Raw genomic sequence first — 26,737 nt, 5'->3', positions numbered from 1 at the left:
TGGATGTTAACGATGTATATCTGGATGTGCTTTTTTATGCATAAAAGGTACACGGTAAGACATTCCAGTGACATTAAATAGGAACTATACCTATTATGACTTACGCACAAATTTTCTTTAAAGAGATTTAGGACTCCTCCGGTAGCAGCCTGAGGTGATATGCCAAAATGGTTTACTACTCACTTGACCTAGAAAACCCCACAAAATCATGAAAATCAAGCAAGTCAAATCCTCAGGTCCAAGTGAACACCAGGGAACCTGCCCAGGCTATTGAGGGTCTAAATATCCAAAAGCCACCACGTATTTAAAATGTCATTTTCTACAGCCCAGTACGTGCTGTCCCAACATGACAGTGTGTCCAGGCCCAAAAAGAGTACTTAATTTTTGCTGCACATGCCTGAAACTGCCAAAAGTAATGCTGAGTTTAAAGGTTTTGATGTAGATTTTCTAGTCAATGAGCACATACAGAGTTCATGCTTGGATCAAGCTATACATGCGGAAGCTCCCCCGTCACATCGAAATGATCCTTACTAAAAAGGACCAAATTGTTCTTAAGCCAGAAGAGGAGGTTTCACAGAAGAAACTGAACAAAGCAAAAACTATGGTTCAGGAGTAAATTAAGCTTAAAATAAAAACTAATACAAGTTAAAAAAGAAGATTTAGGAATGGATCGCATTTGTCATCATAGGATTAAGCGATGTGACCCTGACTGTGAGAATGGGTGTGGGTTAGGAGTTTTCTTCTTCGTCATGCTGGCTGGATTCATTCCTGTCATCCTTTAAGTAGAAGATTTTTAAATAGCCCCAGCAAAATTTTTTCCCCAGAAAATTGGATTTTAATGTCAACCTACAAGCCATGCTAGCCTTTCTTATGGGTCACATATGATGCTATACTTCTTAGGCTTTTATATTTTTCTTCAGAATGAAGTTTCATCTTGCAACTTATATGATTCTAAAGATTCTAATTCTAATTCTAATGATTCTAACTTGGCAAAGAGGAAGTCATAATAATAATGATAATAATAATAATAAAAAGAGGAAGTCATGTAAATACTGAGCCAAAAAGAATGAGGTGAAAATGGTTTATACCTATTAACCATTCCAAAGTAATAGTACTTTTAATAGTACTTTTAACTTAATCAACCCTTATTAAGTCCAGGAACCAATTTAAGTGCCTGTAGCCACTGGTAAGATAAAGGAAATAGAGACCAGAAAGGTTAGGAGTAAGCTTACGGTCACACAGCTAGAAAATGACTCAAATAGAATCTGAGCCCAGATGGTCAGATCTTGTATTTTTAACCACTTCAGTATTACCCTTCCTCCTCTTTCTCAGTAGCAGGAACTTGAGTAAAGTTCATAAGCTGGGATCTGTAGATGAATTTTCAAGGTCTCCATTATTCTCACTTGTACATAATTCAGACTATGTGACCATTTTTTCTCAGAAGAGGGGCTTTCACTAATTCACAAAAGGGATCCTTGAGCCAAAAAGAGCCTTGATCACTTAGAGATAACAGCTATCATTAAGCTCTTACATTTGCCAAGCACTGTCCACATGCACTACCACATTGATTCTTTGTAACAACTCTATGAGAACAGAATTATTTATTCCCTTTACAAAGAAAGAACTTGAGGGGCAGATACAGGTTGACAGTCTAAGGCACAAGTGGCTGAGTGAAAGTATAAATCCACACCACCTTACTCATGCTTCTAACCCAGGGGTCCTCAAACTTTTTAAATGGGGCCAGTTCACTGTCCCTCAGACCCGTTGGAGGGCCGGACTATAGTTAAAAAAAAACCAACTATAAACAAATTCCTATGCACACTGCACATATCTTATTTTGAAGTAAAAAAACAAATGGGGCAAAGACACCCGGCGGGCCAGATAAATGTCCTCAGGCCGCATGTGGTCTGCGGGCTGTAGTTTGAGGACGCCTGTTCTAACCAATACCCCACACTGTGAGGCAGCATATGATATCTTACCACTACTTCCTTTACACAAGATAATTAAAGCAGTATTTTTACTGCTTTAGGAATGGAGTTTAGGTGAAGCATAATCCTCAATGTTTTAGACCTTTTTCCTTTATACATTACCATCATCTTCCAAACTACTGGTTCTAGCGTGAAGCACATCTATTACAGAGAACCTAATTGTACCTCATGTTAGATATTTTCCTCTTCGGCCTTAGAAAGTTCTTAAGTCAACCGAATCTTCCTTAGGAAGTGGGCTGTAATTCTCATTGATAAACATTATACTTTCAGTTACCAGTGTACTTCGTCCAAATGAATAAAAGACTAGTAATGATTTAAAAGAATGACATGAGAAATCATAGAAAAACCCTGTTAGTATTTCCAAAAAAATTAGAAAGGTACTTTCCAAGTTGGTATGTTTCATGATTTATAGACCTTTGCTTTATTAAATTTGTTAAAATCTGACTAAATTCCTGCCCTCAAAATAATAGTCACACACAAAAAAGTTACCTATTTAGAAGAACAATTCCATTGGTTAGTTACAAATTTTAATTGTAAATATCAAATAGTTGGTTATTGGCCAAACCAATCCACATGAATAGCCTTGAAGTATACAGATGGTAGTTTTTAAATAAAAGTAACAAATATGAATCTGATTCTCATAACACTTCTCAGGATTTAAATAATGGGATTCTGGAGGCAATTTTTTTTACTGGCTTAAGCTAAGAGAATATACAAGACTAAGAGAATGATACAATCATCAATAATTAAACCAAAGGCATAATTTTCCAACAGATCACTTTTAGTTAAACAGAATATGCGCTAGTAAAAAAAAAAGTCTAAGCTATGTAAAACTCAAAGCAAAATTTTTCTACCTGAGATCAAAATAAGTTCCTTTTTTTCCTATCTAAACATAATTCTTGGTATTGAGGTAAATCTGAATTCACTTGATATACTTTGTCAAACTTAAAAAAAAAAAGCCCTGTTTTAGAGATTTCTCATGTTACACACACATATTTACATTTTTTTCTTCAAAGAAAACAAATTAAAGGCCTCTAAAGGGACCATGATACTCTAAGAATACGAAAATAAAAAATCATTTGTTTATACAAAGTATTCCTGAATAGTGTAATATGAAAGGGGACCACAGAATCTATATACATCTATCAATCACTAAGTTCAGAAATTGGCTCGCTACAACAAAATTCAGTCTGTTCCTCTTTTAGGAGTAGAGTTCGCAAAGTTGGGATTACAAAAATATTGTATACAAAACTCCAAAACCAGACTTTAGCCTAAATTTGCAATAAAGGCAACTAGAATTAAAAACTAAACCCAATTAGACCTTGACTACAGTTGTGTAATTGCCTGATTTAAAGCCTGCAGAATTTTATCGAGGTAACAACCTATCTCTCTACTCCCCTTCCCACACACATTAAAAAAAATATCTACAGCTTCCTTCTTTGTGACTATCTTTGGCAATGCTTTCAAATCTCGAAAGCAAAAGAGCCTGCTAGAGCAAGCAAGGAAAAGGAAAAACAACACAATGTGTGAAGTAGGAAAATCAATCTCAGAGGAGGAGCTAAAGAGGAAGAATACCAGACGGCAGGCCGAGCAGCACGGTCTGCCCTCAAAGGAAAAGGAAAAATCAGGGGCTTTCACGCCTCTGGCCTGTCTTCCACATTCTCTCCCAACTAGAAGATTGTGTGACCAAAATTTCAAACTCTGAAAATGTAATGATTCTGTAGTTGAGAAGCTAAGGAAGTAAATAAATGATAAAGTACAGCAATAGCTTTAGCTGTCAATGAGTTTCTTTGCTCTGGCATTGGCAACATCAATACGATCTTTGTTGGTGTCAGCCTGGGGGAGAAAAAAGATATCAGCATTACTTCACAAGGTAATTCATTCTAATAAACATTTAAACATCCGTAATCATTGACAGAGAAAATTCACAGAGACACTTGAAGTCATTGGGCAAGAGGTCACAGAATATCAAATTCATTTGAAAACATCCTTGGTTATAAATGCAACAAAACTTTGAAGAGATTAAGAGTCTTTCATCCATCTAACTATTTCATAATAGTTTAGCACATCTCTAAAACTGGGATGCATCTTATAATCATGGCACTTTAGATGCAGTGAAATATAATCAAAATACTCCTCTGCTATACATCTGGACCTGTGGGCGTCCTCTGTACTGAGCCTTAGAATCTTACATAGTGCTACCCTGGATACAGTCCAGAAAGACTGAAATAACCTTCACAGAAATCTTGAGAACAGATGTGGTACCACCCACACCAACGTCTGAGTTAAAACAATTGTACCACTTGTGTAGCCTAAGCCCAGACTATAGCACTAAAAGCACCTTTAAACTATTGCTTGCCTCAGTGAAGCTCACTGTAAACAATTGAGCAGTTAACAAGTTCAGAAACTCACCCCTGTGAGATCTTAATGAACTAACAAGAATGGATTCTAGTTACATGATATAAAACTCCAAAACACTGAAAACAGCTTCATTCTCAGTATGGTATGAGGTTAAAAAATGCATATGTATATATGAATCATACTTTTTGTAAGACTATTTTGTGTATCCAGTTCACAAAAGCCATTCTGTGTGACTGCAGAACTGGTTTTCATTTACTGTTACGTGAGGTAAGGATTCAGGAATTTACTGCTTTGCTTCAGGAGGTAGTTGCACTGAGTCCATTCTGACTCACGGCCACCCATATGAGCGTGGGCAGGGCAGAACGCAGACCAAGTTCGTCTTACAAGATGTCACTGAATCTGAACTACTAACCTTTCAGCTAGTAGTAGTCAAGCACTCAACTATTTGCATACACCCCCCCACCAGCCCTCTAACCCCAAGAAACGCTGGTCTGTCCAGTCAATTTCAGCTCATGATCCCCCTACAGGAAAAAAACAGAACTGCCTCATAAGGTCATGCAGCAGACAACCACATCCTTGATTCTTGGCACAGCTGGTATGTGTGGACCACTAGCATTTTAGATCATAACTGAGTGCTTTAACCACTGTGCCACCAGAACCCGTATATCATTTAAAAGAACAAAACCCACTGTCATCAAGTCAATTCTGATCCCTAGTAACCCTTAATAAGGTTTCCAAGACTATCCATCTTTTTTTGGAGCAAACAGTCTCATCTTTATCAGGCACAGTGGCTAGTATATTTGAACTGCCAGCTATTAGCACAAGGTCTAGCCCACAGCACTACAAGGGCTCCTTTTCTGGGGCTCCTCATTTATTACTAATTAAAGTGAAAAATGAGAACAAGACTGTCTCTGTTCAGAAAAACAATTGCTGTGCTTAGGTTAAATTATGAACTTCAAATAGGAATGCTTAAGTAACAGTACTTCATTGCAAGGTTATGATTTCAAAATGAACCAGCTGCTGACAGCAAGAGATGAGAAGACTTGGTTATTGTTCTTCAAAGTGCTACCTCATCAAAACTCCAATTGTCAACCTCCTGTTGGTTTCCACCAAAGTATCAGCACTATTGCCAATGCCACAAACACTAGACTGGTTTTCCCATTTCCCTGGGGCAATAAGCAGCCTTTACCTTTTCTGTGATCCGGTCTATCTGTCGATTTTGAGACTCAATCTCATTGCCCATGTCCAAGGCCATGTTTTTCAGATTTCCCAAGATACTGCCCACCTGAGTCAAGTTTTCCTCCATTTCATCTTCTCTGGCATCATTAGTTATACTATCACCAAAAAAACAAAAACCAAAAGTTAATTCAGTGGGTGAGTCATAAAAGAACAGTTTGGGTTTAGTTTTCATAAAAATAATGTTGGTAGGTGTCTTCGAGTCAGTTCATCTAAGAGCAACAGTGATTGTCAATATACTATTAAAAGGTAAACTTTAAACTACTTATTTTAATGGGAGAAAAAGGCTATTTCTAATGGATGGGTTAAGACTCACATACAGTTGTATCCTGAGTGAGCCATTTCAGAAAGGAGGTAAAAAACGATCAGAAGGCAGTTCATCTAAGGCAGCGGTTCTCAACCTATGGGTCGCAACCCCTTTGGGGGTTGAACGACCCTTTCACAGGGGTCGCCTAATAAATCCTGCATATTAGATATTTACATTATGATTCATAACAGTAGTAAAATTAGTTATGAAGTAGCAATGAAAATAATTTTATGGTTGGGAGTCACCAAAACCTGAGAGACTGTATTAAAGGGTCACGGCATTAAGAACGTTGAGAACCACTGATCTAAGAGCAACAGCGATTGTCAATATACTATTAAAAGGTAGACTTTAAACTCCTTTTTTAATGAAAAAAAATTGCTATTTCCAATGGATGGGTTAAGATTCCCATACAGTTGTATCCTGAGTGAGCTATTTCAGAAAGGAGGTAAAAACAATCAGGAGGAGCTGGCCTACCGTTTAATGTATCCACCTCCTGCGGCTCCTGAGCCTGCTTGCTGAGGCTGGCCATTCGTCACCCGGCCTGGTTGCTTAGACACTACATTGTTAGGTGAGTTGTCTCCATCTCCCCATGTTGCCTTATAGGCCTTACCAGATTCAAAGTTCTTCGTCCTATATTCAGTATTAAAGACATATGGAAAAGCAGGAGAGGAAGAATTTTAAGTAATAGTGCTTGTTAACTGAGGGTGGACACAACACCCTAACAGTAGTTCACAGGAAGCTAAAGTGCAAGGGGATTGTGCGGTTTCCTCAAAACAGAACACACTAGTTATTTATTTGTGTTTAAACATGGTAGATTGCCTACAATATTATCCCTGGAAATGAATAAGAAAAAGATAGTATAAGCTGAATGACATTAAAAATCATTTTTAATTTCAAATACTTCTTTTACCAAGTTTTCATTATACTGTTAACAAATATCAAAATGAAATAAATTTATTTTTCAGGCACGTTAGGCTCTGGCACACTCCAGAAAAATGCACTAAGCACTAGAGAAAAAAAATCGCCTAGGAAAGGTAAGTCAGAGGCCTTAAGAGGTTCTTAGAAAAAAAAAAAAAAAGAGGTTCTTAGAGGTATCTCAGAGGCTGATGAGGGATGGAAAGGATGGAAGAGTAAGAAGCCTGAGAGTAATATTTAGACACCAGCTGCCCACTCTCATTTGAACCAGAGTGGTTTCAACTGTTCAGTTTTGTCATTTAAAATTCTGCATTATATTTTAACAGAGTATGCCGTGCCATACTGGTACCAAATCTGGTTTAGGGCTTTTTTTTTTTTTTCATTTAAGAATTTACTTCTCCCTTTCACTAAAAATAAAAACACTAAATTAAGTTTTTTTAAAAAGGAAGCATATGCTTTAGAATGGAAAGATTCAGTCAGCCAAAGCTAGAATTTTACCTTGAAATTTACTACCTAAACTAGTGCAATTGCAAGGAAAAGAAAGAGCACAGGGCAATGACGTTTAGATTGCTTGTACAGAAAAGTGGCACAAAACTTGTATTCACATTCGGTTAGGTCTACATGGCTAAAATGTTGACCTCCAATCTATTTTGCCTTGTCTGTAAATGAGCATGTTTCAAATGGCAGAGGACAAATTCTTTGAAAATAGTGGCTACTTTCTTAATGGACATCTAATCTGCAGATTCATTTTTAGCAAATTTAGATCTTAGACCTTAATCATTAATGTTATAGGAAAGATACTTAGATTTTTTTACGAAGCATTGAAAAGGCTGCTGCTGTGAACACTGAAACACCAGTTAGTTCTCACTATGCCTTTCTTACAAGTTTCAATTCAAGTTCTGGCCATTATACATTCCGTTTATGCTGCTTGCTTTATTCATTAGTCTATTTAAGACATTTTAAATCCTTCCTAAAACAAAGTGGGATATATGTTTTTTAAATGAATATTTCCTCATGATAATTGTGTCACTTTAGTGAGACCAATTTATATGGACTATGTCAATGTATAAGATAGGTCCTAGGGCAAAATTCTAAAGAGAATAATACCTAGTAAATAAAGCAAACAATATATCTGTTTGTCAGAAGCTTAATAACCAGAAGTATTAGAATACAAGAAATGTGGGACTAGTTTCAGGATATCAAATTGTGGAAAAGGTGGAAGTGAGAAGGCAGGAATTCAAGTCACCAAATAATACTTACGACACTGTTCCTGAGAGTCTTAGCCCAGATGGAGAAATAGACAGGACAGGATGTGTGTGGGGGGCCTGCTCTATGAAGGCACACACATATATATAAGTATATATGTGCATGTGTGCTCTAACCTTCTTCCAAACCTTAAGGGGTAACATTTAAAATTTCTTAGATAGTTAAAAATTCTTCATTCCACAATGAGATATAAGTGAAAAATCTGAAAATGAATTGTGATCATGTAAATGAGTTTCAATTAACGCACAAGATATATACCAAGAAGCCAGAACTGGTTATCAAACCCCTTCCTCTTTAAGAGGGCTGGGTCTGTGAAGATGTTCTTTCACTATGAAAGAGAAAAAGCTCAAAAAACTGGTTTTCTTCCTACAGCTGTGCACTAGGTTGGCCATGTTTACTTCCAAACCTGTTGTAACACATATTTTTTCCCCACGCAGTTCTGGCCTGTTCTGCATGTTCATGAAGAAGTTATGTTTTTATATAATGTTGTTGATTTCATTTCATATGCTCTTGGCCCTCGGAAAAGCTCCACATCTCTCTTTCAGCACCTCCACTCCAGGCAAAGTCTTATGGGTGCTTAAGACCCTGTTACTTGCCAGTGCCCTGGAGCCCCTCCACCAAATGGGAACCCCAGGAGTGACTCCAGCACTTCCCTCATACCCTTAAGAGTTATCTATGGTCAAGACATAGTCAGGTAGATGCCCACCTCAGTTCATGATGTGAGAAGGTTTTAAAAACAAAAGATTTTCATCTGATTTATCTTCCTTTCAAATCATTCCATAGGTACTATTTCCCCAGCATGACTGAACAGCAGCACAACCTCAGTGTTCTGAACACAGTTACACAAGTTATACTCTGAAGATTCTGCTGCAGCCCATACGGGATAGGGACTGGGATTCTTTTGTGGTGGTTGTTTTTATTTTATTTAAGTCCCATGAAAAATCATGAGGTGTGGGTGTGGCAGCTACCCACCTAGGAAGAGAAGCACTATTCTAATGGGTCCCGGCCTATTGCAGAAGGTATATTTTAAACTCCTGTGGTAGGCTTAGTATTTCCAAAAACTGGGAGCTGTGAAAGGCCACAAATTAATCTGGAGGAAGCAAAGGGACGTACTTGGGGAGAGGGGGGCCATAGAATTTGGAGTAAAATGTCTGAATCCTAATACTAGAACTGTTAAGCAGTAGCTAGAGAACCTTAAACATAAGCACTCTTTTCTTTTTATATAAAAGCTAAAATTATGATTGAAGTACTTGCTACCTCACAGGGTTGCGAAAAGGTTGTATTCTTAATAGATTAAAAATGCTTTGTTAAAAGCACTAAAAATATTTTGATTCATTGGCTTCAACCTCCAACTGATTCTCAGTTTATGTCTATAGGTGCATATGTTACCAAAAACTAAGACTAGTTAGCTACATAATAATTCAATATGAAATCATAGCAAATTAACACTTGGCACAACAGAAATAATAGAAGGAATTGTAGCATAAGTAAAGGAAGGTAGGTTTTAATTAAAAAATAAATCTTTAAATATGATCAATTTTAAAATGTTATTATCTCCCACCTTGTTCTAAATAGGACTTAAGATGACTAGATTGGCAATTAATTGCTAGGTTTGATAGTGCTCTAAATCATGAAGACTCCCAACCATTAGAAATGACACTTCATCAAGGGATCATAGGGTGAGAGGGTGGGGGAGGGAAGGAAAAAAGAGAAGCTGATACCAAGGGCTCAAGTAGAAAGAAAATGTTTTGAAAATGATGATGGCAACATATATATAAATGTGCTTGCTGGATACAATTAACATATGCTTGATACAGTTATAAGAGTCCCTAGAGTAAAATGATTTTTTTTTTTAAAGAGAGAAAAGAAAAAAAAAAGAAATGACACTTCATCAGAGGAAATCTCATTTCTGGAATTGGAAAGGAATAGTACTGGAATCCACGTAAGACGAAAGATTCATTTTGTTTGAGCAGGACAAGACTGCAGTAGGATTCACCTATATAAGACTTCTTAAGAAACCAGGAAAATTATTATTTCAGTACATAAATGCTATTTGGTAAAAGCTTAGTTATTAGAGCCATTAGCCAAAATGGTAAGGTAAGATCTTTTGTCGAGCCCAAATTTAGGCAAATAGTGGCCATCAAAAATAAATTCACTTTACATTCCACACCACAGCACGGTTTCAAAGACAGTCTCCACCATTCACAAAATCCATGCACATGCACAGAAAAATCATTTGAAGCATCACCTTATGACAGCAGGTTAGCAGGCCAAACTGCACCAAAAGACTGCATCTTAAAGTTCCCTTTGATCATTTACCAAGCCCGGCTCCTGATGTTAGATCTTCATTTTTTAGTAAGCATATTAGAAAGGAAGAAATTAGAGAATGAAATGCAGAAAATAGTAAATGTCAGTAAAACAGAACAGAAGCAGTTTACAGTTTTAAAAACGTAACGCATTTTAATTCCTGCCCGGTTTGTTTTGTTTCCTGCCTGGTTTTATAGAAACAATGGACATTGGAGAATGTAAATAAAAAGAAAAACACAAGAAAACTAAGTATTTAAGCCAGACCACAGTTCATTTTCCTAACAGCATTTGGGTCAAAGGAAATTATTTCCTAAAATTGTGAAAGTTGATACAAAGAGAAGGTAAACACCAATGGAGAGATGGTGATATTTCCTCGTTTCCTATCCTGTCATATTTTCCATGATATAGTCACTTCTATATGTATTTTATCTATACTGTAATTAAAAAAAAATGTTTACATGTCTAACTCTTACAGTAGTCAACAAATTTCTCAAGAACAATAAGTTTTTATTGTGTATCTATTTGTTATCAGGTATCACACAGGCAGAAGAAATAAAGTAATGATCAATAAAATGTATGGGCCCATAGATACGCCTTATTCATCTTTGTTCTTAAGGGAGAAGGCACACTCAAATATTCACGGGAACATAATTCAGTATTTATTTTAATCAAGAGCTGAGTTTTTACATCTGGGTATCACTTAGATTGGAATAATAGAAAACCTGTAGTATTCGTTTTGAACTTTTTGGTAAGTGGTTCAGAATATCCATTTGTCATGAAACTATGCCTGGGCAGCAGATGTGATAAGCACAGACTGAAGAGAGCCAGGACAGAAGGATAAGTGCCTATGAAAGGTTAAAGTGGGGCATCAGGCAATTTACCATTCTATCACAGCCCATTTGAAATCCACCTCATTTTTACACTCTTGTTAATTAAAATCACAGCTTATCAGAATTATCATCAAGAATATAAGATTATAAAATAAACCACGAGGTGTCAGAGGGATCAGGTATCAGGCATCAAAGAACAAAAAGTCCTATCACTGTAAATGAGGGTGAATGCAGAGTGGACCCCCAAAGCCCATCTGTAGGCAACTGGACACCCTTTACTGAAGGGTCAGAGGGAGGAGACGAGCCAGTGAGGTTTCAGGTAGCAACGATGAAACATACAACTTTCCTCTACTTCTTAAATGCTTAAATGCTTCCTCCCCCCACTATCATGATCCCAAATCTGGCTAGGCCAGAGGATGTACATTGGTACAGATAGGAACTGGAAACAGGGAATCCAGGACAGAGACCCCCTTCAGGACCAGTGGTGAGAGTGGTGATACCTGGAGGGTGAAGGGAAGGTGGTATAGAAAGGGGGAACCAATTACAAGGATCTACATATAACCTCCTCCCTGGGGGACAGACGACAGAAAAGTGGGTGAAGGGAGATGTTGGACAGTATAAGATATGACAAAATAATAATAATTTATAAATTATCAAGGGTTCATGAGGGAGGGGGTAGTGGGGAGGGAGGGGGAAGAATGAGGAGCTGATATTAGGGGCTCAAATAGAAAGCAAATGTTTTGAGAATTATGATGGCAACAAATGTGCTTAACACAATGGATGGATGTATGGATTGTGATAAGAATTGTACGAGCCCCCAATAAAATGATTTTTAAAAAAAGAATATAAGATTATTAAAAAGGATCTGTGATGTTTATCTTTGAAAATTAAAATAGTGGCAAATTATCAAAATGACAATTTTTTTACAGTTTAGAATTTTAATCCTGGTAGTCTGTAAATTCTGGTAGTTCTTTAGAAAGAATTAGCCACAGTTAAAATTTCCTTCTATTACACAGGATTCTGTAATTAAAGCAATTTCCATGTCTCATTTAAAAAAAATAAAATTGTTGACTGGCTTCAAATAGCTACGCTGCCGAATAAAAATAAATCGCAAAGAACAAATCTATTGAAGATATTTTCTATACAGCAATAAACAATAACAACAGGTTCATTTCTTCCTTGCCAGAGTCAAGCAGTGTAGCACGTCGCTCCAAACTCCCTGCCATCGAGTTGGTTCTGACTCACTGTGACCCTCTACAACAGGGCCACAAGTACCCCTGTGAGTTTCCAGACCTATGAATCTTTACAGAAGTAGAGAGCCTCATCTTTCTCCGGCTGTGCAGCTGGTGGTTTTGAACTGCTGACCCTGAGGTTAGTGCCCAACACACCACCCATTACACCATATATGCTGTAGTTAAGGGTCTGGAAGTATGCTTTTAACTTTTAAAAAATTTTCTTTTAACCGATTACAAGAATCTACATATAGCCTCCTCCCTGGGGGATGGACAGCAGAGAAGAGGGCAGGGGGTGATGTCAGACAGTATAACATTTGACAAAATAATAATTTATGAATTATGAAGGGTTCATGAGGGAGCGGGGTGGGGGGAAGGAGGGAGAAAATGAGGAGCCGATTTTAAGGGCTCAAGTAGAGGGCAAATGTTTTGAGAATGATGATGGCAACAAATGTACATATGTGCTTGGCACAATGGATGGATGTATGGATTGTGATAAGAATTGTACAAGCCCCCAATTAAATGATTTTTTTTTATTTTTTGTTATGGATATACATCAATATATACACCAAGTCAAATTTCTACAAGCATCATTTAATATACTGATTCCATTCTTAGAACTGTGTAACCAGTCTCACCCTCCTATTATGGTTGCTCCTCTACCATTAACATAATTCACATCATGAGGTTCTCCTAGATTTCTTCTAGAAAATCTTTAATCAAAATATTCAATAATGGTAGCCAGGTACCATACAAGTTCTGGCTTCGTGGCAAAGGACACAGTTGCTCAGGGAGGCAATCAGCCTCACATTTCATATCCTTCTATGCCTGATTGCCCTTTTTTGTGTTTCTCCAGGTGAGTAAAGACCAATTATTGTGCCTTCAATGGCCTTTTGCAAGTTTTTAAGACCATAAACACTACTAACAAACTAAGGGGCAAAACAGAGAACTAAACTATTATTAGGCCAATTAACAGGGTGCCCCATGAAACCACAACCTTGGCAGTTGTTTTGCTTTTGTTGTTGTTGTTTTGTTGTAAACATATCTACTATGCGGATGTCAGATGGATCTTGGCTGAAAACAGAACACTAGAAGGATATGTACTTGTGTTTCCTTGACTATACAAAGGCATACAACTGTGTGGATCATAACAAACTATGGGTAACAAACTATTCTTGCTTTTCCACACCTGTGCAGCAGATTTACCTAATGCAATGCATCATTTGATCTTTTGACTGCTGTTTCCATGGGCATTGATTGTGGATCCAAGCAAGATGAAATCCTTGACAACTTCAACCTTTTCTCCATTTATCATGATGTTACCTATTGGTCCAGTTGTGAGGAGTTTGCCTTTTTTCACAATGCGTTGCAATTCATGCTAAAGGCTACAATCCTCATATTCATCAGCAAGTGCTTCAAGTCTGCCTCACTTTCAACAAGCAAAGTGTTATCATCTGTATATCAGAGGTTGTTAATGGGCCTCCAAACCTGATATCACATTCTTCTTCATATAATCGTTTCTCTGATGATTTGCTCAGCATACGGATTGAGTAAGTGTGGTGAGAGGATACAATCCTAATGCAGACTTTTCCTGATTCTAAAGCATGCAGTATTCCCTTATTCAGTTCACACAGCTACCTTTTGATTCCATATACAGGTTTTGCATTAGCACAATGTAGTACTCTGGAATTCCCATCCTTTTCAAGGCTACCCATAGTTTGTTTTGATCCATGTGATCCAATGCCTTTGTGTAGTCAATGAAATACAAATAAACATCTTTCTGATATTCTTTGCTTTCTCAGCCAAGATCCATCTGACTTCAGCATGATATCCCTTGTTTCACGTCCTCTTCATGAAACCTGCAGGGTAGCTTCTGTCGATATACTGCAGCAACCATTGTTGGATGATCTTCTGCAAATTTTACTTGGATGTGATATCAATGATATCATTGTACAATTTGAGCATTCTGTTAGGTCCTCTTTCTTTGGAATGGGTACATATATAGATCGCTTCCAGTCAAGTGGCCAACTAGCTGTCTTCCAAATTTCTTGGCGTAGACAAGTGAGTGCTTTATCAGCTTGTTGAAACATTTCAAGGGTTTTTCATCAATTTCTGGAGCCATGGCTCATGCTTTCAGGGCAACTTGGACTTCTTTCTTTAGCACCCTGGTTCTTGCTCAAATGCTGCCTCTTGAAGTAGCTGAATGTCGACTCGGTTCTATCTTCTTTTGCTGTTTCCTACACCATTGAGTAATTTGCCCATAGAATCTTTCAATATTGCAACTTAAGGCTTGAATTTTTTAGTTCTTTCAGTTCAGGATATGCTGAGTACATTCCTCCTTTTTGGTTTTCTAATGCTACCTTTAGTCAGTGTGATCCTTTCCACCACTAACCATTAACCTGTCTCCAGTAATTACTAATACATTTGTTCCCTATATATTTACCTTTTCTTATATAAACCTGAGGGTGGGGGAACCCTGGCATCAAGTCTAATCCAACTTATAGAAACCCACCCTACAAGGTAGAGTGGAACTGCTACCTTGGGTTCCCAAGAACCCGCAAGTCTTTACCGGAGCAGGTAGCCACACCTTTCTCCTGCAGAGTGCCCGTTGATTTGAGCTGCTGACCTGTGGTTAGCAGCCCAATAAATAATCCACTATACCACCAGCACTGCTTCTTAGATATGAGGTCCTACATTTGCCCTTTCGTGACTGGCTTCTTCAACTCAGTCCCAAGACTACTTTCTCTCTATTGCATGTATGTACCACATTTTGATTATCCCTTCATCTGTTGATGAGTATTTAGCTTGTTTCCACCTTTTGGCTATTGTGACTAGTGCGGCAATGAACATGGATATATACAAGTCTCTGTTCAAGTCTCTGCTTTCACGTTCTTTCAGCATATACTTAAGAGTAGAATTGCTGGGTCGTATGGTATAGGTGCCCTGGTGGGATAAGCCCTAGGCTGCTAAATGCAACAAACTATAATTCAAACCCACTCGCCACTAAGAGGGAAACTGATAAGGCTGCCTATTTCTAGAAAGATTGACAGCCTCGGAAACGTTAAAGAGCCATTCTACTCTCCTATAGAGTTGCTATGAGTCTCACTTGACAGTTGTGGACGGGATAGCAGTTCTCAAAGCCCTGGTGGCACTTATGTTAAGTGCTTGGCTGTCAACCAAGAGACATCAGTGCTCCCCCACTTGAGAAAGATGTGGCCGTCTGCTTCCGCAAAGATTACGGCCTTGGAACCCTATGAAGAGTGACATGGTATCCTGTTGTGGTTTTGATTGCATCCTTCTGATGACTAGTGATGCTGTGCATTTTTTCCATGTGTTTGGTGGGTATTTGAATGTCCTCCTTGTTGAAATGTCTACTCTAGTGTGTTTGTACCATTTTATGATTAGGTTGTCTTTTTGTTAATTTGTAAAGTTCTGGAATTTGTTGTTGTTGTTTTTAGTTTGTCATCATATATGTGGCTTCTGAAGAATTTTCCCAAGTCAGTAGCTTGTCTTTTCACTTTTTTTTTTTTTAAGTCTTTTGATGAACGAAAGTTTTTAATTTTGATGAAGTCCCATTTTGGCATTTTGCTAGTTGTGCTTTTTTATCATGTTGGGTAATCCATTGTGAATAGCTAGGCTTATCAGCACTGCCCATGCTTGTTCTTCTAAGAGTTTTGCAGTTTGCACATTTAGATAATTTTTAATTTGTTTTTGTGGATAGTGAAACAAGGATCCTGTTTCATTTTTCTGCATGTGGAAGTCCAAATTTCCCAGCACTATTTATTGAAGAGATTTTCTTTCCCCCACTAATGGACTTAGTTAGCATCCTTGTGAAAAATCAGTTAGCCATAGATGTATGGATTTAATCCTAGATTATTATATATTTCATTATATTGGGTTTATTGTTATATTAGCATCAACCTGTTTTGATAGCTGTAGGCTTATAGTACGTTTTAAAAACAGGAAGTGTGAGTCCCCCTATTTTGTTCTTGTCTTTCATCATTGCTTCAGCTTTTCAGAACCTGTTATCATTCTATATAAAGTTGAGGATTGGTTTTCCTAGTTCTGCAAAGAAGGCTGGATTTAATTAGGACTGAATTGAATCTTTAGCTCACTTTGGGTAATACTGAACATCTTAAAATTATTAAGTTTTCTAACCCTTGAACATGGAACATCTTTCCATTTATGTACGGCTTCGTTAATCTCATTCAGGAGTATTTCATAGTTTTCCTTGTAGAAGTCCGTGATAACCCTGGTTAATTTCTTCCTAGGTATTTTATGCTAATATATCTTTCAAATTGCTCATTGCTGATGTAAAGAAAACCAACTAATTTTTACTGTTTGCCTTATACTCTGCAACCTTGCTAAAACTCACTATTAGCACTAGAAATTTTCTTTTGGACTCCTTGGGACTTTCTGTATTTGAGAGAGCTTCAAAGAGTTTGTAGAAAAAATAAACTAAAAGATAATGGATTTTTTCCCTGAATTTTTTGACGCCTCTTCCTATAGGAACATCAATCTGTGAATAAGAGATATTTTTCTTTTTCCCAGTCTGGATTCCTTATTCCTTTTTCCTGTGTTATTGCTGGTTTGAATTCCACTATCCTACTTGTGAATGTAGCCTCTTTGTGCCACGCTTTTCCCATATGCAAAATGATAATTAAAAAAACATTAACTTTATTAATGAGGGCTAAATTTAAAATATTTAGTATATTAGCCCTCAATTGTCATTCCAAATGCTCAGATGTCAAACACTTTGAGTAGAACCGTGTAACCAAATACATTAATGTTTCTGCAGTGAAACAAATTAGTATTTACACTGTGGTAAATAAAGAGGAGAAAACACTTCTGTTTAGGTTGAATTTTGCAGTTTAATGAGTTGTGGCACCAAATTAGGGGAGGAAAAAAAAATAAAACTCTTTCAGAGCCTTCTAGATTTCTAAATGATAGATAAGAGACTGTGAACCTGGGTTGTCAGTACTAGTAGTAGTAATACTAGCTATATACAAAAAGCCATATTCAAAGGCTCTGTGTGGGCCTTGGAGAAGCTCATGTGAAAGCTATTTATATGCTCAGCTGAAATGAAACATGGATTAGCAAGTAAGATTAGAAAGATCAAGATAATGACAGGAATGGACAAGAGATAGGGCTGAAGACAAGAGATTACTTTAGCTCCTTCAGGGAACAAAGGTGGTTTTCGAAGTCTCCCTAGTTCTACAGGTTAAGGAATGCCTTCTTCTCCTGAACCACTGAGATGAGAAGTTGAAGACTTATGCCTCTATCTTCAAGCCACACTCCAACTTCTCTTCCATCAGTGTGAAGTAAACACAAAAACTCCAAACTCACTGTGATGGAGTTGGTTCCAACTCAGATCGAGATTAGAGGGCAGAATAGAACTGCTCCTGTGGGGTTGAGACTGTACAACTTCATGAGTATAAAGCCTCCTCTTACTCTCTCAGAGCAGCTGATAATTCTGAACGGCTGTCCTAATGGTTAGCGGCCCAATGCATAGTAATACGCTATGCCACGATAAATAAATAAATAAAATGGAGCTTTCTGTAGCTTCACTGATATTAAACATTCTATGATATTAAACCACTTCAGGATTCATTACTCTTCCGTTTATTCACCCCTGACTCAGAGCTGATCGTGGTTAAGATTCTAAAAAGAACCTCCTCCTCGCCTTGTTCTTCGAGACCAGTGATTCTCAACCTTCCTAATGCCGTGACCCTTTAATACAGTTCCTCAGGTTCTGGTGACCCCCCAACCATAAAATTATTTTCTTTTTTTCCCCATAAAATTATTTTCATTGCTACTTCATAACTAATTTTGCTATTGTTATGAATCACAATGGAAATATCTGATATGCAGGATGTATTTTCATTGTTACAAATTGACCATAATTAAACAAACCATACATACTCGAGGACAAGCCAACCCGAATATCTGCCAAGGCACCTAATTTTAGCACAAAAACTGCATAAAAAATGTGCTGAAAAAAACCGGCTTATACTTAAGTATATACAGTAATTAAAGTATAGTGATTAATCACAAAACAATATGTAATTATATATTGTGAAATATGTATGCGTTCTCCGATGGTCTTAAGCGACCCCTGTGAAAGGGTCATTCAACTTCCCAAAGGGGTCGCTACCCACAGACTGAGAACCGCAGTTCTAGACCTTCTATCCTTCCCACTCTTCGAAGAGGGGACACAGAACACAGGAGGAAGGGACATCAAGTACAGTTTCAAAACACAGCTAACAGTTTGAATCAAAAATCTGTACCATTTATAATTTGTTTACTTAAGGTAATCTGCTAAACTCTGACTGACAAGTCTCAGTTATGAAAATATGGACTTCCAGATATTCAACCGAGGTTTGGTAGGTCAACAGTTTTGTCTTGGAAAAACTAGGAAGAACACCATCAAGTCTTACTTCGCATATTGCCAAGACAGTAAAAATGGACCAAAAAAGCAACTTTTACAGTTTTTTTCCCCCTAATAAAAATAGCACAGAAAATGCTATCACATGAAACTACTTATCTGAAAGTGAGGCAATATACTGAACGCTTTCATTCTAACTCCTGCGAGGAGCAAAAAGGCTGAGCCTATCAATCTTTGACGGCCAATCTTGGCTAAACAACCAGAGCAGCTATGACTATTAGATGGAAATCCCAGTTTATGAAGCGCTTTAAAAATGAATTTTCAGCAGTAAGAACAGTCATTCAATGTCCAGATATTGTTTTTTCAACCAGGGATAAAGTTGAAAGTGGTTGTTTTGTTAGTTACTTTTAAAAATAATGATTTGTTATTTCTAACATAATAGAAATTAACGGCAAACTGCCTTAGTCCTTAGCCCTAACCTTTTTTTTTTTTACCTTAGCCCTAACCTTATCTTGGTTTGAATACATTCAGTATTCCATCACGGAGAATTTAAATATTCACAACGGAGTCACATAAAACACACAAAAAATGAAGTTCTTTTGGTCAAGCATAATCTCATAGATTATACACAAAAAGTTTCAAGACTCTACTTCATAGTGTATTGTATTTGTATGTAAAACAGCCCTCTCTAATCTCTGGAACTTTCCCTATTATCCAAAGCGTCTCTCTCTTCTTTTCCAAATCATTTTTGTCACTGGGATATTATTCCTCATCTCCTGGTTTACTAGTCTGTAGTCTGGGTAGAATAGAGAAACAAATCTATGGACACACATATGTGCATTAAAAAGAGATTTATATACAAGAGCAATTGAACATTGAGAAAACATCCTAGCCCAGTCCAGATTAAGTCCTTAAGTCCGATATTACCTCATATGTCCGAAACCAATCTATAAAGTCCTCTTCAGACTCACAAAACACATGCAATGATGCCGAACGTAGAAGATCACAGGCCAGTGGGTAGAAAGTCTTTGGATCCAGTGGTATTGGAAACATCTCAGCGCTGGCAGGTCTCTGCATCAGGGTGGGTCCATGTGTGTTGTCAGCTGCTATGTCTCGCAGGGTGTGTGCAGAGGGTCTCCCACCTCCAAGGAGGAAATACCGGAATTCCCAGAATTCTCTGGAGAAGGCCATGCCCACACAGAGGTCTCACTGGCTATGATCTGATTGACAACCTAGACTCCACCCCTACACTCTTAATCCTCAAATTTACAAACGATTATATATCTACCACAACTGGTGACTCCAAATCTTCACGTTTGTTTTTTTTCTTTTTTATTCTTCCTTCTTTCCATTTCAAATAGTCATTTGGTTTAAGATTCTGTTTCCAGATCCTATCTGTACCAGTGTACATCCTCTGGTCTAGCCAGATTTGTAGGTAGAATTGGGAGGAGAAATATCTTAAGTGTATTTAACCAGTCACACATCTGATCTTTGGTGAGAGGGGTTGAAGTAGAAAGTTAATTTGAAATACACTTTTTAAAAGTCTTGATTTATCAACTCACCTATTACATGGGCAGACACACAGGCCACAGCACTTGTTGAGTTCTGTTAGAGTCTTCTCTGCCTCCCGCATGTCTTTATTTATTTGGTCCATGCCTTCTTCTATACGGTCTAGTTGTTCTATGAACAAGTCATGGGAATTTTTTTGTGTTATATTCATAATGTCTGAAAGATGCTCTTATGGATTAGCAAAGCTCAGCTCTGAATCTACCACTGACCTCTGCAGTGAATACATCAGAGTCAGAAGACAGCACAAGCTATCCAACATGCAAACAACTTTTCACATACCAGTCCTGAGAGGCACCTGGCCTCTCTTATTGTGGAAAGATTTGTTCAGAAATTTATACACTACGAGTTATGGAAGTATTTATTTAGAAATCATCCTTAAAACCAAATTAAGTATACTTGACAAAATCAGCTACTCAATATTATCTATCATTTAAAAGGCCCAAAACCTAAAGACTGTCATAAAACTAATAAAAGCTAGACCAGTTTATTCAGGGCCAACTCAAATTGGACAATTCCAAATTCATTACAATCTAGGCCTGTCTTCAGGTTTAATTTGACCTCTAAAGATGACACAAACATTTCATAATGTGTAATGCTACATATAACCAAATCCATACCATAAGACAATCAATAACCTCATTGCCTAAAATACTAGGCATACAATTGAGCACTGTTGTCCACCATCCCCGCTGCCCACCACACATACACAAAAAGGTAATAAATATAATTCAAATCTGAAGAAAAGAAATGTATCACTCTTTAATTTTTATCAAAGAAAGATGCTGCTCCCAAAGGCTAAGCTTCATACATGGGTAATTTAATAGGGTTCTTGTTTTGTGTGAGTGCATGTATGTGTGTTGTTTGTTTTGTTTTTTTGCCATAAATCAAATCAAGAGTTTCTGCCAGTAACTTCAACTCACCTCCTTGTTCATCCAGCATAGTAATAGTCTTGATTCCTGCATCCTGAGACTAAAAGAAGGGAAAAGCCAATAGCACAACAAAAACAAAGTATATAAGGACTGACAAATAGCAAGATAGAAGCATTTAACAAGCAAGTGCTCAGTACAGTAGAGCTAAAACAGAAGTAGTGGTCCTAAACCAGCACATTTTAACATGTTAACCCCCTTTAAATAATTAAGTTACAAACTCAGGGCAACTTGATCTTCCTTGTCACATTCCATAGTGTCAAAGGGGAAAAATGGAAAGGGTTCATTAGTGCCTGATTTAACAAGTTTGAGCAACGGCTATTGAAAATACACCAATTGCAGCTAGTGCTATGAGGATCTTTCCCTATCCAGTGTCTGTACTGAACATAATGATTAAACACTTCCTTACCTCAATGGCTAAACCCAGGATCCTCCTTGTGCTTTCCAGAGACTAGAAAAAATACAGTGTTTTTAATATTGCAAAATACATAACAACATCAAAAGTCTGATCACAGGCATATTCATAATTATACTCACTTATAAGAACTATTTACCTGCTGTCTCTTTAAGAATTGCTAGCCCACCCCAAAGATCCATCAACAAAGGGATGGATACACACACATCTAATGGAATACTATTCAGTCATAAAAAGGCATTAAGACATGGAACTGTGTGTGACCTCCTCCCTGGGGGACAGACAACCGAAAAGTGGGTGAAGGGAGACGTCGGACAGGGCAAGATATGACAAAATACCCATTTATAAACTATCAAGGGCTCATGAGGGAGGGGGGAGCGGGGAGGGAGGGGAAAAATGAGGACCTAATGTCGGGGGTTTAAATGGAGAGAAAATGTTTTGAGAAACGATGTACAAATGCGCTTTACACAATTGATGTGTGTATGGATTGGGATAACAGTTGTATGAGCCCCTAATAAAATGTTAAAAAAATAAAATAAAAAATAAAAAATAAAACAAACAAACAAACAAACAAAAAAAAACACATTAAAAAAAAAAAAAAGGCATTAAGAACTGATACATGCTGTGCCTCCATGAAAACATTATGCTTCGTGAAATAAGCCAGATATATAAGGTCATATATTGCATAATTCACTTTTTCATTATATATCCCGGGTAAGCAAATCTACAGTAAAAGAAAGCACATTAAAAGTTACCATGACATGGAGAAGCTTACAAAATGAGGAGTGAGTACTTAATGGATAAGCAGCAACAACAACAGCAACAAACCCACTGCTATCGAGTTAAGTCCAACTCATAGCAATGCTATACAGAAGGAGACAACCTCATCATCCTCCAGTGAGTGGGCTGGAACACAATTTTACAGCCTAACCTTAGTGCCACCAGGGCCATGGGGTGTTTTCTTGGTAATGAAAATGTTTCCAAACTAGAGAAAGCTGGTGGCTCACAACACTGTGAATACATTAAATACCATTGAACTATTCATTTTAAAATGTTATATGAATTTCAACTTCATTTTTCAATATTGAAAAGCAATATCTATAATTTTAGTTATTTTCTTCCAACTAAATGCTATATAAATAAAAATCTAGGTATAATATAGATATTAAGTAATTCTGTGAAGTAAAAATAAGTTCAGAATTTCAAATAATGACTATCACCAAACCGAATTGTTTCACTTAATTAGTTTTGCAGAGATTAAAAATGAGCTAGTAAAGGGCCTCTGGTGCAAATGCATTCTTGGACAGAAAGGGAGGAGGAAGAAGCCAAAGTTCTCTTCTAAGAAGGAGCTCTCATCCCCCCACCATGAAAACTGACCTGGAATGAATTATCTATTCCAAGTAAAACATTTACCTCATCAGTAACCTGGTGAGCCCTCAGCTGAATTTCTTCTGAAGACAGATTATCCATGATGAATGAAAACTCTTGATGGCCCCAAAACAGAAAGGTGGATATTCTGAAAGGAGAGACAAAGCTTGAGCAGGGTGTGGATTTCAGGAATTTAGGAGACTTACCAGGAAAACAGAATGACTGAATAAATTAAGGACCAAGGGAGGGTAAATAAATGATATTAGCTAGTACCAGAGATGAACCTAATCTTAGGGTCTAGGACGGTGGTTCTCAACCTTCCTAATGCCGCGGCCCTTTCACACAGTTCATGTTGTGGTGCCCCCCAACTATAAAATTATTTTTGTTGCTAGTTCATAACTGTCATTTTACTACTGTTATGAATCGGGTGACCCCTGTGAAAGAGTTGTTTGACCCCCAAAGGGATCGCGACCCAGAGGTTGAGAACCACTGGTCCAGGACATCTGCTACAGTCCTCTTTCCAACAGTGATACTCATATATTATAAAATCTAATTGTCTTACTGTCCTACAGGGTCACTATGAGTAGAAATCAGCTACATTTTATGCCAAATTGCACTTGTGTGAGTGTGTAGGGGTGAAGTCCAACCTATCAATCAGGATGGCTCCTTAAGGGTGTGGCCTTTTTATAAAAGAGACACTGCGAAAGACTTCTTGCCCCTTTGCCTTCCTCCTTGCTGAGACTCTGTGTCTACCTCAGGGGTGGCCCCACGTGGGTCACTGACCCTGGGAGCCAAGCTCTGGGCTGTCTGTGCCCTGGCATGTTCCCACCACATTGGGATTCAAGTGACTGCACCCACCAGCCTGCACCACCCACCGACTTCACCTTTCGCTGCCATCAGCATGCAGCTACATGAATCTGAAGGGGGCTTTGGCTAGCAGCAGACCCATGGACTTGATTTGGACTGTATCCCTTTTTGATACAAAATTACTTCTTGATAAAAAATTCGTTCTTATGAGTGTCACTGGTGTGTTTCTCTAGCCAAGCCTACTTAACATCGACAAAGTAGAACTGCCTCAGTATTTCCCTGGCTGCACATCTTTACAGAAGCCACTGCCACTTCTTCCTTCCACGGTGACTAGTGTGTTCAAACTGCAGACATTTGGGTTAACTAAGCACTCCACCTACAGGGTGCCATCACTACTCCTTATCCTGGGGGGAGGGGACACGTTTTGGGATAAGAACGCCCAAGTCTTTCAAATTGTACAATTTTGTAATTCAACTCTTCAAGGCTATTTTTTTAAATTTAATCATTTTATTGGGGGCTTGTACAACTCTAATCAGAATCCGTACATCCATACATTGTGTCAAGCACATTTGTACATTTGTTGCCATCATCATTCTCAAAACATTTGCTTTCAAGGCTATTCTTAACCATTACAAATCAGTATTTCCTATCTACTTAGTAAAACATGTAAAACTCCATATAGGTTCAAAGAGAGACTTGAATGCAAATGTGACCTTTGTAAAACGGAAGATTCTAAGAGTTCTGCCTTCTAAATAAAAAAAAAAGCACACAGAGCTGGCAGGTGGACATGAAGAACCTCTCCTGGCATGGCAATGAGGACATTTTGAAGGACATTTCCTTCAGTGAACGCAATACTCTGTTTCGTTTTTGCTTTGTTTTCCTCCCCTGGGCAGATGACACACAAGAAAGAGAACAGACATCTAGAAAGTTTTCAGTTGTTTGGCATTCTGACATAACCACTCAGCTGCCTAAGACTTCTAATCTGGATTCTTGAGGCTGTTGAGCACGTACTTGCTGTAAATGAAAGTAGGAGAGAAAAAGTAAACTTGCAAGGGAAAGGACAAAGAAGCAAATGATACTATTCCTTAAGCTCTTATTAGCCTTTGCTAAACTACTCACAAGCCTCAGGTAGGATAACAGCAGAATTAGCCTTATGCATATTCATTATCATCTCAGGAGGGTTTTCTTCTAGATTCAAGAAAAGGCTACTCAGAATGCTGACAAAGAGAATGAGAAAAGTGGTGGGGAAATCGCTTGACACAAGATTTCAAAAAATTTACTTTTCTCAAATTTAATCTAATGGATTTATTATCTGTGCCATTTTGTCAATGCTCTTGGGATCTTAATCCACTTCTGTGTACTTTTGAGGGGAAAATGGATGATTCCTTTCAGTGCTTGTATACCTTGTCTGGTTCACTTAGGTTTACTAAAAGACTCCGGTATTATTTAAATGTCAGGAAAGAAAAGAAGAAACACTACTTTTAACACAATTTGATAAAATGTGTGTTTCTCTTTGGCATACGTTTACCAGACTTTAATGCTAATTAACGTATTTGCAATAGGGGTAATTTCTGTACAGAGCAGAGCAGCACAGTGGTTAAGAGTGGGAGCTCCGGAAAACAAATTCCAGCCCCTCACGTATCTGAGGCCAGCTACCTAACCCCTAAGCCTCAATTGATTGGTTAAAAGAATCTATTTCATAAGCTTTTAAAATAAGTATTTAAGAAAGATAATGCTTTACAAAGTGTTCAGCAGCAGGCAGACTAATATTATTACTAAAGCAGAAAGAATTAGTAGGCAAAAAGAACAGCTTAAAAATAGTGCTGAGTATGAGTGACATTAATATAAATAGAAAATAATAGCTACTAAATGCCAACTGTTCCATCTGCAGGGCTAAAGATGAAAATTACAGTTGCTGCTGCTGCATAGGGTATACATATAAGCTATTTTCATGCCCACCAAGAGTTTGTATACATGTCAAAGAGGTATCAAACAGGTGTAAATTAAACCAAGTTTCCTTTTCTAAGTATCTGTTCAACACAAATATATGAGGGGTCTCAAAAAGTTCATGGAAAAATTAAATAGAAAGATAATGTAATTCTTCCACAAATTTCTTTAAACCCTCTTGTATACTGCTTTGCATGTCTGAACAAATTAAAGATTGCTCTTAAGATGCTTCTTTCATCTCTGGCTGGACAAAGAAAAAGGAACAAACTGACGCCAGCCATTAAAAGGAACTTCCATTATAAAGATTAGCACATGAAGCATACAAAGTAAGACTAATGAACGAATAAACAAGTAAACAAACAAACATGTACTATAATCACCCAAAAGGAAAAACATGGGTAGTAAAAAGTCTAGAAGAGAATCATCGAAACACTACCAATAAACTAAAACTCAGAGCTATCAATTCTGACTTGTAGCAACCCTCCAGGCCAGGGCACAACTGCCTTTGTGGGTTTCAAGACTAGAACTCTTGACAGGAGGAGAAAGCCTCAGGTTCTCCCAAAGAGCAGGCTGATGGTTTTGAACCACCATGTCATGAGGCTTGCCTTTTCCCCATGAATTTTTCAAAAAGTTTACAATGTGAACAATATAAATATCCATCAATGGAAGAATGGATAAAGAGACTTTGGTGTATATACACACAATGGAACACTACGCATCACAAAACAATAACGATGAAACTGTGAAACCCCTTGTGACATGGATGGAGTTAGAAAATGTTATCCTGAGTGAGTTAGTTAATTGTGCCAGCCTGGCCGATAATCACATGTGGGGCTAATTGAAAGGCGGAGGGATAAATGGGTGGTGAGCCTCGCCTT

General features: G+C 37.7%; 1 protein-coding gene across 1 annotated transcript in view; it reads right to left on the bottom strand.

The window, feature by feature from the left end:
- Positions 1-2,381: 2,381 nt before the first annotated feature.
- SNAP23 (synaptosome associated protein 23) overlaps positions 2,382-26,737 on the bottom strand; it is a 41,422-nt gene continuing 17,066 nt past the window's right edge. The window contains exons 2-8 of the mRNA XM_045286536.1: positions 23,151-23,253; positions 21,732-21,773; positions 21,317-21,365; positions 20,390-20,507; positions 6,367-6,522; positions 5,539-5,683; positions 2,382-3,824 (exon numbers count right to left, since the gene is read on the bottom strand). Coding sequence (XP_045142471.1) covers positions 3,759-3,824; positions 5,539-5,683; positions 6,367-6,522; positions 20,390-20,507; positions 21,317-21,365; positions 21,732-21,773; positions 23,151-23,207 — 633 coding nt within the window. The 5' untranslated portion in view covers positions 23,208-23,253 and the 3' untranslated portion in view covers positions 2,382-3,758. The remainder of the gene's footprint in view (positions 3,825-5,538; positions 5,684-6,366; positions 6,523-20,389; positions 20,508-21,316; positions 21,366-21,731; positions 21,774-23,150; positions 23,254-26,737) is intronic.

Source organism: Echinops telfairi, unplaced genomic scaffold (assembly GCF_000313985.2).
Source record: "Echinops telfairi isolate 266 unplaced genomic scaffold, ASM31398v2 ScPeMD7_8;HRSCAF=38, whole genome shotgun sequence".
NCBI classification, from domain to species: Eukaryota; Metazoa; Chordata; class Mammalia; order Afrosoricida; family Tenrecidae; genus Echinops; species Echinops telfairi.
Note: the sequence above shows the minus strand (reverse complement) of the source record. Positions and strands in the feature narration are given on the sequence as shown.